General features: G+C 41.3%; 1 protein-coding gene across 2 annotated transcripts in view; it reads left to right on the top strand.

Moving 5' to 3' along the window:
- The window catches only part of exoc1 (exocyst complex component 1), a 54,530-nt gene extending 40,803 nt beyond the window's left edge, over positions 1-13,727 (top strand). For both annotated transcript variants that reach the window (XM_060917488.1, XM_060917489.1), the window contains 5 exons: positions 630-858; positions 1,134-1,317; positions 9,674-9,873; positions 10,075-10,269; positions 13,387-13,727. In XM_060917488.1, the coding sequence (XP_060773471.1) occupies positions 630-858; positions 1,134-1,317; positions 9,674-9,873; positions 10,075-10,269; positions 13,387-13,539 (961 nt within the window). In that variant the 3' untranslated portion in view covers positions 13,540-13,727. The remainder of the gene's footprint in view (positions 1-629; positions 859-1,133; positions 1,318-9,673; positions 9,874-10,074; positions 10,270-13,386) is intronic.
- Positions 13,728-15,795: the final 2,068 nt, after the last annotated feature.

Consider the following 15,795-nt stretch of genomic DNA (forward strand, 5'->3'; position numbering starts at 1 on the left):
AGTCAACATTCATAATAGGCGGCACGGTGGTGTAGTGGTTAGCGCTGTCGCCTCACAGCAAGAAGGTCCTGGGTTCGAGCCCTGTGGCCGGCGAGGGCCTTTCTGTGCGGAGTTTGCATGTTCTCCCCGTGTCCGCGTGGGTTTCCTCCGGGTGCTCCGGTTTCCCCCACAGTCCAAAGACATGCAGGTTAGGTTAACTGGTGACTCTAAATTGACCGTAGGTGTGAATGTGAGTGTGAATGGTTGTCTGTGTCTATGTGTCAGCCCTGTGATGACCTGGCGACTTGTCCAGGGTGTACCCCGCCTTTCGCCCGTAGTCAGCTGGGATAGGCTCCAGCTTGCCTGCGACCCTGTAGAAGGATAAAGCGGCTAGAGATAATGAGATGAGATGAGAACATTCATAATAAGTGTCCTATTCCTTCGATTGCTTGCATTCTGATATAAGCGAGAGCAGGGGGGATACGTAAGTAAGCAGTAGCTCACAGTTGCTCTTGTTTTTACCCACTTTTAGTCTTTGAGTCATCCAGACCAATGTTCATGTCTTTATTTGGCTTTCTGGCTTTTACTTTCTTTTCACCGTCGTGTGAAATTATTCACCATCCACATTTCCTTCTTTGGCTCTTTCTCAGCAAGGATATGGTGCGTCAGATGATGAATAAGATCTTCCACAGCATCGAGACAGAACTGAACAGTCTGATCGCTCTGGGCGATAAAATCGACAGCTTCAACTCGCTCTACATGCTGGTGAAGATGAGCCATCATGTGTGGACAGCTGAGAACGTGGACCCTGCGTCTTTCCTCAGCACCACACTGGGCAATGTGCTGGTCACCGTCAAGAGGAACTTCGACAAGTGTATTGTGAGTCGAGGCAGCTGACAATGCTAGAGTGACACGGTTTAGTTTTTTTTTTTTTTTTAATTATAGGATAAAGTAACCACTCTGTGGTAATAACAGAAAATAGTTGTACTGTTTTGTTTTTTGTTTTTTTTTTCCTCACAACTGTTGATCATTATCTTCTCACACCTTATGAAGTATCTTAGTCAGCTCTAGAATTATTGGCACCCTTGCGAAAGATGAAAGTCGATGTTACTGTACTGTGGGTTTTAACATTTTGTGTATTTTTTTGCCCTCAGTCTGGTCAGATCAGGCAGATGGAGGAGGTTAAGATCTCTAAGAAGAGTAAAGTGGGGATCCTGCCTTTCGTCACAAGCTTTGAGGAATTTGCCGAACTGGCTGAAACTATTTTCCGTAACGCAGAGCGACGAGGTGACCTGGATAAAGCGTACGTCAAACTCATCAGAGCTGTCTTCATGAACGGTAAGACTCTTAGCTCAGTCAGATTGTTCATCATTTATATATCTCCAAAATATATAACACACATGTACACACAGTGCCCTCCACAATTATTGGTGCGCCTTGTAAAGATTAGTAAAACAGATTAGAAAAAAATCCACCTTTTGGTGAAGTCGCTTCATCTCGCACTGAAAAAATGAAATAATGCAACCTTCAGTTGAAAGAAATCTATTCAGAGAAAAACAAATCCCTCATCAAGGAATAATTATCTTCAACAAAAACACATGGGCCACTATTATTGGCACCCCTGCATTGAATACTTTGCCAGTAAACTACAGTACTGAGTTTCTCCTACAACATTTTATAAGGTTGGAGATACAGAGCAGGGCATCTGAGACCATTCCTCTTTACACAATCTCTCCAGATCATCCAGGGTCCTCGGCCCTCTGTGCCCTTGTGCACTCGCTTCTTCAGCTCACCCCACAGAATGTCCTGGTAAAATGTTCTGGTATTTCATGGAGTCCATGATGCCATGTACCCTAACCAAGTTTTCAGGGCCTTTGGAGGAAAAATGGCCCCAAAATGTCACAGAATTTCCACCATATTTTGCAGTTGGGATCGGGTTCTTTTCATTATAGCCATCCTTCTTTTTACGCCAAACCCACCTTGGGTGTTTATTGCCAAAAAGTTTGATTTCTGTTACAACCCCGATTCCAAAAAAGTTGGGACAAAGTACATATTGTAAATAAAAACAGAATCCAATGATGTGGAAGTTTCAAAATTTCATATTTTATTCAGAATAGAACATAGATGACATATCAAATGTTTAAACTGAGAAAATGTATCATTTAAAGAGAAAAATTAGGTGATTTTAAATTTCGTGACAACACCACATCTCAAAAAAGTTGGGACAAGGCCATGTTTCCCACTGTGAGACATCCCCTTTTCTCTTTACAACAGTCTGTAAACGTCTGGGGACTGAGGAGACAAGTTGCTCAAGTTTAGGGATAGGAATGTTAACCCATTCTTGTCTAATGTAGGATTCTAGTTGCTCAACTGTCTTAGGTCTTTTTTGTCGTATCTTCCGTTTTATGATGCGCCAAATGTTTTCTATGGGTGAAAGATCTGGACTGCAGGCTGGCCAGTTCAGTACCCGGACCCTTCTTCTATGCAGCCATGATGCTGTAATTGATGCAGTATGTGGTTTGGCATTGTCATGTTGGAAAATGCAAGGTCTTCCCTGAAAGAGACGTCGTCTGGATGGGAGCATATGTTGCTCTAGAACCTGGATATACCTTTCAGCATTGATGATGTCTTTCCAGATGTGTAAGCTGCCCATGCCACACGCACTAATGCAACCCCATACCATCAGAGATGCAGGCTTCTGAACTGAGCGCTGATAACAACTTGGGTCGTCCTTCTCCTCTTTAGTCCAAATGACACGGCGTCCCTGATTTCCATAAAGAACTTCACATTTTGATTCGTCTGACCACAGAACAGTTTTCCACTTTGCCACAGTCCATTTTAAATGAGCCTTGGCCCAGAGAAGACGTCTGCGCTTCTGGATCATGTTTAGATACGGCTTCTTCTTTGAACTATAGAGTTTTAGCTGGCAACGGCAGATGACACACTGAATTGTGTTCACAGATAATGTTCTCTGGAAATATTCCTGAGCCCATTTTGTGATTTCCAATACAGAAGCATGCCTGTATGTGATGCAGTGCCATCTAAGGGCCCGAAGATCACGGGCACCCAGTATGGTTTTCCGGCCTTGACCCTTACGCACAGAGATTCTTCCAGATTCTCTGAATCTTTTGATGATCTTATGCACTGTAGATGATGATATGTTCAAACTCTTTGCAATTTTACACTGTCGAACTCCTTTCTGATATTGCTCCACTATTTGTCGGCGCAGAATTAGGGGGATTGGTGATCCTCTTCCCATCTTTACTTCCGAGAGCCGCTGCCACTCCAAGATGCTCTTTTTATACCCAGTCATGTTAATGACCTATTGCCAATTGACCTACTGAGTTGCAATTTGATCCTCCAGCTGTTCCTTTTTTGTACCTTTAACTTTTCCAGCCTCTTATTGCCCCTGTCCCAACTTTTTTGAGATGTGTTGCTGTCATGAAATTTCAAATGAGCCAATATTTGGCATGAAATTTCAAAATGTCTCACTTTCGACATTTGATATGTTGTTTATGTTCTATTGTGAATACAATATCAGTTTTTGAGATTTGTAAATTATTGCATTCCGTTTTTATTTACAATTTGTACTTTGTCCCAACTTTTTTGGAATCGGGGTTGTACATCAGACCATAAAACGGTTCCAGTCAAAGTTGTCCTAGCGTTTTGCAAACTTCAGGTGCTTATGTTTGTGGTTAACTGACAGAAAATATTTTTTTTTTTTTTTTTTTTCTGGCAAACCTTCCAAATAATCAGCTGGCATGGAGGTGGAGTCTGATGGTGGTTTTGGAGATTTGAAAGCCCAATGACTTTCTTGTAATTCACCAACAGTGATCCTTGGGGATTTTTTTTCCCTCTCTTACCCGCCTCCTCACTGCACATGGGAGCAAAATAAACTTGGGTCCTCTTCCAGGCAAGCTTGTAACAGTTCCAGCTTGTGTCCACTTTTTTATTGCTCTTAAAGTAGAAATGGACATTTTCAGGCAAGTAGCTATTTTATGTTACCATTCCCTGACTTATGAAAGTCAACACACTTCTCCTTCATTTGGTTTGTGTGTTGTCTTTTATTTTTCTTATGTTGATGGATGACTAACCCTGTGTCTGAAATCACTCACTCGTTCACTACTCCCTATCTAGGGAATTACTATGTAGAGGACTATATAGTGAGCTCATTGGTAAAGTGAAAAAACGCTTTCGGACACTAGTCTGTCACACGAGTATTTACGTCATTACTGTCGCACAATTAAAACGTGCCGGATCAGTCGGCTGGTGGGTTTTCAAAATAATAAATACATGCATGTATTTTTGTGATAAATCCATATTATACTGAGCGTATTTCCCACATTAATCAATACAAAGTACCTGCATCTTTCAGTTTTTTTAAATCAAGGCTGAATACTTTCTTCTTTGCCGCTGCCTTTTATTAAATCAAATTTGAGACTTTTTTAATTTGATTTCTTTCAACGCGACTGCAATGCATGATGGGATAGATTGCTTGGTTAGTGACCATCGGTTGTACGCTACTTTTTGTGATGCATTGTGGGATACTTTGCACTATATAGAGTGTAAATAATCCTCACTATCGTTTTGGACAGCACTACAAAATGGTGTCCTCAGTATATAGCGTCTTTTATATAGTGAGTAGGGAACGATTTTGGACACAGGGAAAGGGAATTTGGCCTCTGTGTTGCCTCATGTTCCCCAGTTAATCAGGAAGTCATGGATTACAGCTTGAAAGTTCCTACACTCTCCAATCAACTCAAAAATACTGTACAGTTTAAATGAGAAACATGCTTCAGTTATATTGTGTTCACTATAAATTCCAGGGGTGCCAATAATCTAGTGGCACATGTGTTTTTGTTGAAAATAATTATTTTTTCAGGGATTTGTTTTTCTCTGAATAGATTTATTTCAATTAAAGATTGGATTTTTCTCATTTATTGAGTGTGAGATGAAGTGACTTCACCAAAAGATGGATTTTTTTTTTTTTTTTAATTCTAATCCATTTTACTCATCTTTACAAGGGGAGACAATAATCATGGAGGGGTGTGTGTGTGTGTGTGTGTGTGTGTGTGTGTGTGTGTGTGTGTGTATATATTTCACACAGTGTGGGAAATAAGGCTGGACTGGCGGACACTGACTGGTAATTTTTGCATTTGTCCGTCTGTATTTCGAAAGTATCGGACCAGATGGCTCATGAAAAAATTTTTTTAAAGATATGGGTCTAGTCTACTTCTAATTTCCTTCCTAATGTTACACTGGATGAATACATTGTTATAACACGACCTGTGACATGGGGCCACCAGAATTTATAGGCACATCCTTCTCCCTGAGCCTTTTCCAACCAGCACAGGCACGGTCTGCTACAGCCTCGCCTCAGCCCGGTATTCGCCCCCGAAACCCCCGTGTGAGCACTGCTCGCCAAAATCTTTAATATGAGCCCTGGCTCGAGCCACCATTTAAAAATTCATAACTCAGCCACCGATGGTTCTAGCCTTGCCAAAATTTACAGGTATATCCCTCTCCCTGAGACCTTTCGAACCAGCCCAGGCTCGGCCCAGTCCGACATCAGAAGCGAGCGCAGATCGCGGAAAGCTTTAGCACGAGCCCTTGCTTTAGCTGCTCGCGCACACGGGGATTTAAAGATTCATAACTCGGCCACCGAAGGTCCAAGCCCTGCCGAAATTTACAGGCACCTCCCGCTCCCTGAGTGGCACACTAAATAAGACAATAATAATACACTGCATATCCACTGGTGTTTTCGTTGCATGATGCAGTTGAACTAGTGTTTTTAGGGTTGACAGCATCTGATTGATCCAGTCGGTTGATTGAGTTCAGTTTACATGAAACTTTGCAGTACAGTATTATGTTCCGTGCCAAACTGCCAATCAGTGGTTATGTTATGTGCAAATTTTTTTTTATTCATAATAAGAATGATAGTCATAGTCATATGCTTTGGAGGCTGTAGATTTATATTTTAATAGTTTTTATTTTCTGAGTTCTCGTCCAGCAGATTGTAGTCTGAATGCCAGATGATATTACCATGTCTAGTTTTGAGTCATTTTGTTACAAAGTTGCTTGGAATCGCGTCCTCAAAATTTTAACTCTGTTATGTAAGAATACCGTAAAATACCAAATAATAGCCCGGGCGATTATTTGTCTCAATCACGTAAGAGACCCGGCGCGTATTAGAGACTAGGCGGCTATTTGGAACAGGCGATTAATTCCTTCTTCACAAACACCTTCCCCAAAATCTACCTCAAAACGGGGAAAAAAATCATTCTCAGATAGGCCTACTTTTAACCAGTATAACTTACAGTTTGTTTAGAGTTAGATTACAGATAGCACGGTGCCGACTTCGGGGAATTTTGAAGACGCAGAATGCATCTTCGCATGGCACAGTCGGGGTGGATAAAGGATAAATCACACACCTTTTCCTGTTAATGACTAGTTAAGCGCATGCTTTACAAAATAATCAAGAAACCACACCATTGTCTGTGCGCAGCACTGTGATTTAATTACTCTGCAAAGTTATGGTCACTTGCTATCACCCTCACCCATGCAGCCTCCACCCTTTGCGCTTCGCGATGTCTGTCAATCTGAAATTGCACGGAGGGCGCGACGTTGAAGCAACATAATTAGGGTGCGAAGTGTCAAACCAAAGGGTTTTTTCTTATGCTGAAAAATAAGTGACCTGCAGTGGCTACATACTGTCATCTTGCATCACGTTTCTCTCCAAGACGTCTCCCTATTTGGCCGATATGAGCCTATTCCCCGAGTGAGTTGGTACGGTGGCTCGACCCCGTAGAAAACTTAAAGTTCGGATGAAAGTTAGTTGAATAGGTTACTGACTTGTAGGCCTACATGTTGCCTGCCTGACGCGTGCTTCTGCCCAACTTGCACGACAGATTACTTGTTGAAAAGGCCCCTTGGATTAGATTGGCCGCGAGCAGACTGAAATGCATGTTAGAACGCTCTCACCTTTTTTGTAAAGCGTCTTCCAGATCCGAATGGGTAAGGGCAAGTGAAATGGTATAAGGTCTTTAATAAAACTCAGTGTGTGCTTTGACGCATGCATTCGGCAATTTAGGTCGTTTAACAGAAGCAGCAGTCCAACCTTGGAAACCCGCAGTCCTCAATGTCACCACACACGCTGGCTTTCGTTGGGTATACCCAAAGGGGTGGCTAAGACATCTGTCAAAAGTTACGGAGTTGCATTCCTCAAGAAATATTACGGTAGACCAAGATTATAACATTGAAATGGCATGTTTATTATCATGTAACAAAATGTTGTAAACAGTATTATAGAAATAATTTAATTCATTCATTCATTCATTCATTCATTCATTCATATTGTTTCGGTAGAAAACTATGCAATGCAAAATCGTTTAAACACCAGAAAACCAGAAAAGTGCTGGGCCTCAAGATTCTAGATAGAACGTTCGGACGCTTTTTTTTTTTTTTTTAGACCCTGGCGAGTATTCGGAACCGGCCTTTATTTGTCACAACACACGCGTACACCCGGCCGTTAAAGGGAACTCGGCGGTTAATTGGAACTCGGCTATTATTTGGTATTTTACGGTAGTTGTATTGTTACATTTCTTATAGACTTACTATAAAAATAAAATAGTCATTACTGACATAATATTTCATGAGTGTTATTATAGTACCTGTATATAAGTACCAGTAAGTTGTAACCAACTGGAACATCTCCCCCCCCCCCCCCCCCCCCCCAGTACTTTTTTCTAGACATGGAACTGACCTGTATGTGCTACTGCAGGGGTTTTCAGTGTGGGAGAGTCAGCCCCCCCCTCAGAGAGCAAATAAACAACAGCGCCCCTCCCCCTTACAAGTTTTGTTGTTGCTATACTTAAAGGGGAAGAAAGGGCAATATATACGGTTGCTGATGTGACAGAGTAACGTATTCTTAAGTATTCTATCAAATTTATGTACTAGAAAACAACGAAATATCTTGGTAATTGTAAATATAATAGTCGGTACGCTAAACCGCACAAGAGTCAACATTTTTAAAAGACCGTGACGTCAGCCCTACCCACTGCACTAGGAGAGAAGCGTGTAATCATGGCGTCGGGCGCATCAACTGAAAGCGACAGCTCTGTCGAATCGTACGAAGAGATCCCGCAAGACACACTGCAAGCAGGCTATGGCTTAGAAGGGTACCAGTTTGAACCTAGGAGAGGTACTCTCGACTCCGGTGATGACGAAAGAAGAGAAGAAAGCTCGAATTCGCTTGGCGTTTTTCAGCGGAAACGAGTGAAAAGACACGTCTGGAGGATCGTTATGCTTTCCATCGGTCCTGTTATTACACCTGAAAGCAACACACTGTGGCATTGTGTAGCCGATCACTTACAATTCATCCTACTTTCCGATTCACACGTGCTATTCCCAACCTCAATGAGCCAACACAACTGGGCACATACATACGTCATGAGTGTTACGCAGAGAAAATGAACGTGCATTCTGATTGGATAAAGTTAATATCATGGCGGGCTGTTCAAACTGCGGAAATAGTTTGCTCGAGCTACTTTCAAAACACTATAACTTTCCAACCTTAGAACAAAAAACTTTTGTAAGTCTTGAATAAGGTTCGTCAATGTGTGTTTTATTGTTATATTTACTCTATATATTGCCCTTTCTTCCCCTTTAATGTTCCATTCGTATTTAAAAAAATGGTTGTTGTACACATTTTTTTTCTTTTACACATTTTAAACATCTGTGCTTTTTTTTTTTTAAAAAAACATCTTGTTTTACATATTTTAAACATCTCATAGCATCATTAGCTAGCACCTCTTGGCAGACAACACACTGTGGCAGTGGAGCATCTTCAGATCCAGTCCATGAAAATCCAAACTTTAAATAATCGTGGTCATACTTCCTTCTTTTTTTGCTTGGCCCAGACTCTGTCTCCTCACTCACTGTAGCTTTAGGTACTAAAAATCGATCCATTTTGTCTCTGGCAAAGGCTAGCTGAAGTTCACTAAACGTCCGCAATAGTAACTTATTCTGGTTTATTTTTCCTCACGTTGCGCCCCCCCTGAAGAACTCTGGCGCCCCCTAGGGGAGGCGCGCCCCACACTTTGAAAAGCCCTGTGCTACTGTTTTCTTGGGTAGAACTTTAAGTATGTTTTTCTTGAATCTTCTGACATTTTCTTGTAAATTAGATTCAACTTTTAGTGTAATTAGCAACTAATGTCTAGTGTAATTTGGCCTTTGAAGATCACAAAAATATGCCTGGAAATAGCTGAGAAGCATCTCCAGGCATCTAAAGCCCTTCAGCGACCCCCAGCCACATTGTTCCGGCCCGTTGGCCCGTCATTCAGACAGGCTCAAATTTGGATGGACAGACAATATTTCAGACTTGTCTGTCCTGTGATAGTCTGCTTAAATTCCTTATTTCCCACTGTGTGTGTGTGTGTGTGTGTGTGTGTGTGTGTGTGTGTGTGTGTGTGTGTGTGTGTTTATTTATTAAAGAGAGAGACGGTTAATAATTGGAGAAACTTGATTTATAGGATTGACTTGGTTTTCGCAAAAAAATTAATAAATAAAAAGAAAATTGGTCACATTTAAGTGGTTTGTTAGTCTGTAAGATTACTCCGATCGGATATCTGTAATTCATTCAGACAAATGTTAATATCAGCTGCTCATCCGTTTGTCTGTGTCTGATTGTGAACAGTGGAGAAAGTGGCCAATGAGAGTCAGAAAACCCCCCGTGATGTTGTGATGATGGAGAACTTCCACCACATATTCTCCACTCTGTCGCGCCTCAAGATCTCATGTCTGGAGACGGAGAGAAAGGAGGCCAAACAGAAATACACAGACCATCTTCAGTATTATGTTATTAACTCACTGGGCCAGCCACTGGAAAAACTCAATGTAAGGAGCAGAGATTTACAGGATTTTTTTTTTCCTTTCCAAACCAATGAAATGACTAATGGCAAATAAGAGCTGAAATATGTAGTGTGATCTCAGTTGTACTGAACTGTCGTTTCTATTTTGTCTGTGTAAGAGAGTGTGATGGAGGAAAAAAACACAACTATTAGAAGTACTGGACATGTATTGTGTGTGTGTGTTTAGCACTTCTTTGAGGGGGTGGAGGCACGTGTGGCTCAGGGTGTGAGGGAAGAGGAGGTGAGCTACCAGCTGGCTTTCAATAAACAGGAGCTGAGGAAGGTGATTAAAGAATACCCAGGAAAAGAGGTGAAGAAAGGCCTGGATAATCTCTACAAGAAAGTGGACAAGCACCTGTGTGAGGAAGAAAGTCTTCTCCAAGTGAGTGATCCGAATCCATTTCCATTTGGCTGAGGAAAGAATTTCCTAAAGCATGTATACAAAAACCGAATGCAATGATTTTGCAAATCCTTTTCAACTTCTCTTCAGTTGAATACAATACAAAGACAAGATATTTAATATTCCAACTGATCAACTTTCTTGTTTTTTGTAAATATACACTCATTGTGAATTTGGTGCCTGCAACACGTTCCAAAAAAAGTTGGGAGAAGGACAACAAAAGACTGGGAAAGTTAAACACACATTCCCAGTTAAAAGAAACATTTTGATTATCATTGGGGTGTGGCATCGTAGCACATGCCACATACAGTTGTGCTCAAAATAATAGCAGTGTCTTTAAAAAGGCGAGTAAATGTCAAAATTCTTCAAATAAATTGTACTTTAATAAACACAAATGCATTGGGCATACTGCACATTCTATTTCAAAGCAAGAAAATTGGAAAAAGTAATTACATTTCATAATATTTCACAGAAAGTCAAGAAATGTAATGTTCAAAAAAATAGCAGTGTTGACATCTTTCTTTGGAAACTCAAAAATGTACCATACAAACTAAGAAATTCTTGAAAATTCAACTTTGCTGAGTATCCTAAACTAATATTTTGTTGCATAACCATGGTTTCTGATAACTGCTTCGCATCTGTGGTGCATGGAGTCGACCAACTTCTGGCAACGGTCAACAGGTATTGCAGCCCAGGTCAATTGTACTACGTTCCACAATTCCTCTGCATTTCTTGCTTTTGCCTCATGAACAGCATTTTTTATGTCAGCCCACAAGTTTTCTATGGGATTGAGGTCCGGGGATTGTGCTGGCCACTCCATTAGTTGGATGCTGTTTGTCTGGAACCATGATTTTGCTCGCTTGCTGGTGTGTTTGGGGTCATTGTCTTCTTGAAACACCCACTTCAAAGGCATTTCCTCTTCAACATATGGCAAAATGACTTCTTCCAGTATCCTGATGTACTCAAACTGATCCATGATCCCTGGTATGCGGTAAATAGGACCAACACCGTAGTATGAAAAACATCCCCATATCATGATGCTTGCACCACCATGCTTAACAGTCTTCACTGTGTACTGTGGCTTGAATTCTGTGTTTGCAGGACGTCTGACAAACTGTCTGTGACCCTTAGACCCAAAAAGAACAATCTTACTTTCATCTGTCCACAAAATATTACGCCATTTCTTTTCAGGCCAGTCAATGTGTTCTTTGGCAAATTGTAGCCGCTTCAGCACGTCTTTTCTTTAACAATGGGACTTTGCGGGGTCTTCTTGCTGGTAGATTGGCTTCACGTAGACGTCATCTGATTGTACCAGTACTCACAGGTAGGGCTGGGCGATATGGCTGAAATCTGTATCACGATATAAGTGTTTCATATTGGTCAATATCGATAATTATTGAAACATTTTATGACCTATTTAAAATAAGGACCAGGAGGGAACAATACTAAATTCAAACATTTATTTTAAACTTCCTCTGACAGCCAATAAGCAAGGAATGTCAACACGCATGTTCAATGTTACGATCACAACAAAAACTGAGCAATTATCAATAATAAAGTGCTTAAAAAACTCGTGTTATAAAAACATGAGCAAAGTGTTAAATGTAAACATAGCAAAACCTGCTATGTGAGAAGGACTGTCATATTTTTAATTTTTTACTGCAAGTTTAGTGCAAAAAAAGTTCACCCTCTGGTGAATAACATTTAAAAACATAAATAAAAATATGCAGTGCTTTATAAACATAAAAGAAATTGAGTGAAACTGAGGTAGACTTAGACTATTCTTAAACTATTCAAGTATATTTTCATTGAAGGTTTAATAAAATAAAAATAGTGTTTTGTAAACATAGAAGAAATTAAAGTAAAACTGAGGTAGACTTAAGACTTTACATCTGTAACATCTGACCTTACTGACTTTATCCACAATTTCCTCGCTCGTTCCGGCACTCATCTTTCTTTTCTTGGCCACGCTGTTTCTGGAAAAAAAAAATAAACACGACAACGAGATGGCACAACCAAACGCGATACTGTTACATGATTGGCTATCAGCATGTCACTCCCTATGCGTTGCTAGGCACCAGAGGACGAGTGCCTTTGCTCATGCAACCAAGCTTGCTTCGCAACAACAGTTGATTGAAAGCGGACCTAAACCAGAGAGGGCTCTGGCTAACGCTTGTTTCTTGAAAAAAAAAAAAAAAAACATTCTATCGAAACGTTCTATCGAACGCATTTTCTATTGATATCAAGTATGTGTCTATCGCGATACGTATCATTATCATTTTATCGCCCAGCCCTACTCACAGGCAAGTTTAGATCTTCTTTGATCCTCCTGGAGCTGATCATTGGCTGAGCCTTTGCCAGTTTGGTTATTCTCCGATCCATTCGAGAAGTTGTTTTTCTTTTTCTTCCTCGTCTTTCTGGTTTTGGCTGCCATTTTAAAGCGTTTGAGATCATTTTAGCTGAACAGCCTATAAGTTTCTGCACTTCTTTGTAGGTTTTCCCCTCTTTTATCCATTTCTTGATTAAAAGCCGCTCTTCATCAGAACAGTGTCTCGAACGACCCATTTTACTTGGTTTTTCAGGACCAATGCAGGACAGCCAGCATATGCAATGTCAGTTGCCTTGATCCGTAAATAAGGACCACCTGTTAACACCTTTTCGCAAAATCAATGCCCTCCCTAATTGAACTCACCACTGCTATTTTTTTGAACACACCCCTTTCCGCTAATCATTCAGTTTCACAGAATCAGTAGCATGCACGGCAGGCCTGTTGGGTCTGTTGGTTTTCTATACCTTTACTATACCCTCCAGAAACTTGCTTGCGGTGTAAAGGTTGAAATTTTAACAAAAACAGTGATTTATCTTGCTACTGTTGAGGGACTGCTATTATTTTGAACATAACTGTACGCTGCCCCAGTGTACATGGGAAGGCATTTTACCTGACCTTGTGCTTGGGCCCCTAAATTGCTGCTTGCAGCCTAAATTGAGAATTATGCTTTGTTCTAGGATGAAAATAAGATGAACGTGTTGCCTGATAATGGTGTTGGGGACAGAAAACAAATCATTAATGGTGTTTCGATATAAATTTCATTTGACTAGGTGGTGTGGCACTCAATGCAGGACGAGTTCATCCGGCAGTATAAGCACTTTGAGGGGCTGATAAACCGCTGCTATCCCGGCTCAGGCATCACCATGGACTTCACCATACAGGACATGCTGGAGTATTTCTCCAGTATCGCCCAGTCCCACTAGGACTAGAATAAAGTCACAGAGGAAGAGACGTGTGTGTGTGTGTGTGTGTGTGTGTGTGTGTGTGTGAGAGAGAGAAAAACTGTTGAGGGACAATGTTAACATCACAAAAGGATATGCAGTGCACCCTAATCTATGTACATACAGTAAAACACTAAAATCATTGTCAATTAAATATATTCCTCAGCTTTTGTTGTTGTTGTTCAAATCTCTGATTAAATCCCAGGTTAAAGTAAAACTGGACGCTCTTGTAAATGCATAATATATCATCAGGCGGTAATGCTAACATGTTACAATGACTGAATTTCCTTTTTTTTTTTCTTAACTCCCCAACATTTAAATCCATATTTAATCTATGTTAATCTCCTGAGCTGATGCCAAATGTTTAAGTAATAATGGGGAAAAAATCCACATGCATTTCTGTATTTGTTGAATTATTAAATACTGTTTTTAATTTTCGCTTCAGTTTGAGAGAATAAAGGCACAGTTATGAGAATTAAAGGTGCATTCAGTGAAATTAGTCAGTTATTTTTGTTGTTGTTGGTTTGTTAACTCCTTAAACCCACCCACCCAATTCATTTTTGACAAATGTTCGCCCCCAAGATCTGTGATGGGTTTGGTAGAGTTTAATTTCATTCGTTCATGCATTATCTGTACCCCTTATCCACTGAGGATCGCAGGTGAGCTGGACCCAATCTTGGTTGACATTAGATGAGAGGCAGGGTACATCCTGGACAGGTCACACACAAAGACCCAAAAGCTGCACCACCATCACCAACTGGAGTGTCTGTAAAATCACAAACAAGCATTCTGGACTGGAAGTCAGCTTTCCCAATGGGCTTTCTCACCCATTTACTAGGCTATGCTTGTTCTGCTCATGGCTTAAACTAATGGTTTTAATCATGTTCTAAATATCTCATCTCATCTCATTATCTCTAGCCGCTTTATCCTGTTCTACAGGGTCGCAGGCAAGCTGGAGCCTATCCCAGCTGACTACGGGCGAAAGGCGGGGTACACCCTGGACATGTCGCCAGGTCATCACAGGGCTGACACATAGACAACCATTCACACTCACATTCACACCTACGCTCAATTTAGAGTCACCAGTTAACCTAACCTGCATGTCTTTGGACTGTGGGGGAAACCGGAGCACCTGGAGGAAACCCACGCAGACACGGGGAGAACATGCAAACTCCACACAGAAAGGCCCTCACCGGCCACGGGGCTCGAACCCGGACCTTCTTGCTGTGAGGTGACAGCGCTAACCACTACACCACCGTGCCGCCTTTAAAGTGCATATTCTGGACCAATTTTGTTTTTTTTTAATATGAAAGTATGTTCCTTTACACACTCATCCAGAAGGGTAATTTTGCACAAGGCCATCTGTCTACAGCAGAAAAAAATAAAATAAAACGTGTCTGGAAAAATCCCAAGGGAGTCTGGAGCCAGATTCGTGACGTCACCTGCGGAAGCGCCAGCAGGCTGCAAGAGCTTTGCACGGTTTCAGTGCACAGCCTGTGTAGACCAAGCGCTCCCATTTCTCTCTCACTGTCTGGTCTTTTGGGAAACAATGAGTACTAATCCCATCAAGATTGGTGTTGCTACATCCTCCTACGATACATCTGTTAACCATTTTAATAATTACGTGATAACGTTGAAGAAATTTGCAAAAAAACACCAGGTCGTTTTCTCATAAACGAACCAGTGCTGATGTAGGATTCAGAGACAGGCGTCCTGCACGCGACATCACGAAAATCAATGTTTGCCGGGAAATCCAAATGCCAAGTTTTTTCAGAGGCGGACCAATTCACCTCAAAAATGACGTGATTTCAGCTGAATTTTTCTGGTATTGCGCAAGGTAAAAAAAAATTGCACAAAATGCAAAATGTGACAGATATTTGACCAAAGGTTAATATAAAATAGGAGAATTACATTGATCTTGCTCCTGAATTGACCCGTGAAATGCACTTCAACAGTTTTAACATGAAGTCAGCCTTGTTGATGTTATAACTCTTCACTGATGGAAACTTGAGTGCAAAACGGGCGGCACGGTGGTGTAGTGGTTAGCGCTGTCGCATCACAGCAAGAAGGTCCGGGTTCGAGCCCCGTGGCCGGCGAGGGCCTTTCTGTGCGGAGTTTGCATGTTCTCCCCGTGTCCGCGTGGGTTTCCTCCGGGTGCTCCGGTTTCCCCCACAGTCCAAAGACATGCAGGTTAGGCTAACTGGTGACTCTAAATTGAGCGTAGGTGTGAATGTGAGT

This window comes from Neoarius graeffei, chromosome 3 (assembly GCF_027579695.1).
Source record: "Neoarius graeffei isolate fNeoGra1 chromosome 3, fNeoGra1.pri, whole genome shotgun sequence".
Taxonomy (NCBI): Eukaryota; Metazoa; Chordata; class Actinopteri; order Siluriformes; family Ariidae; genus Neoarius; species Neoarius graeffei.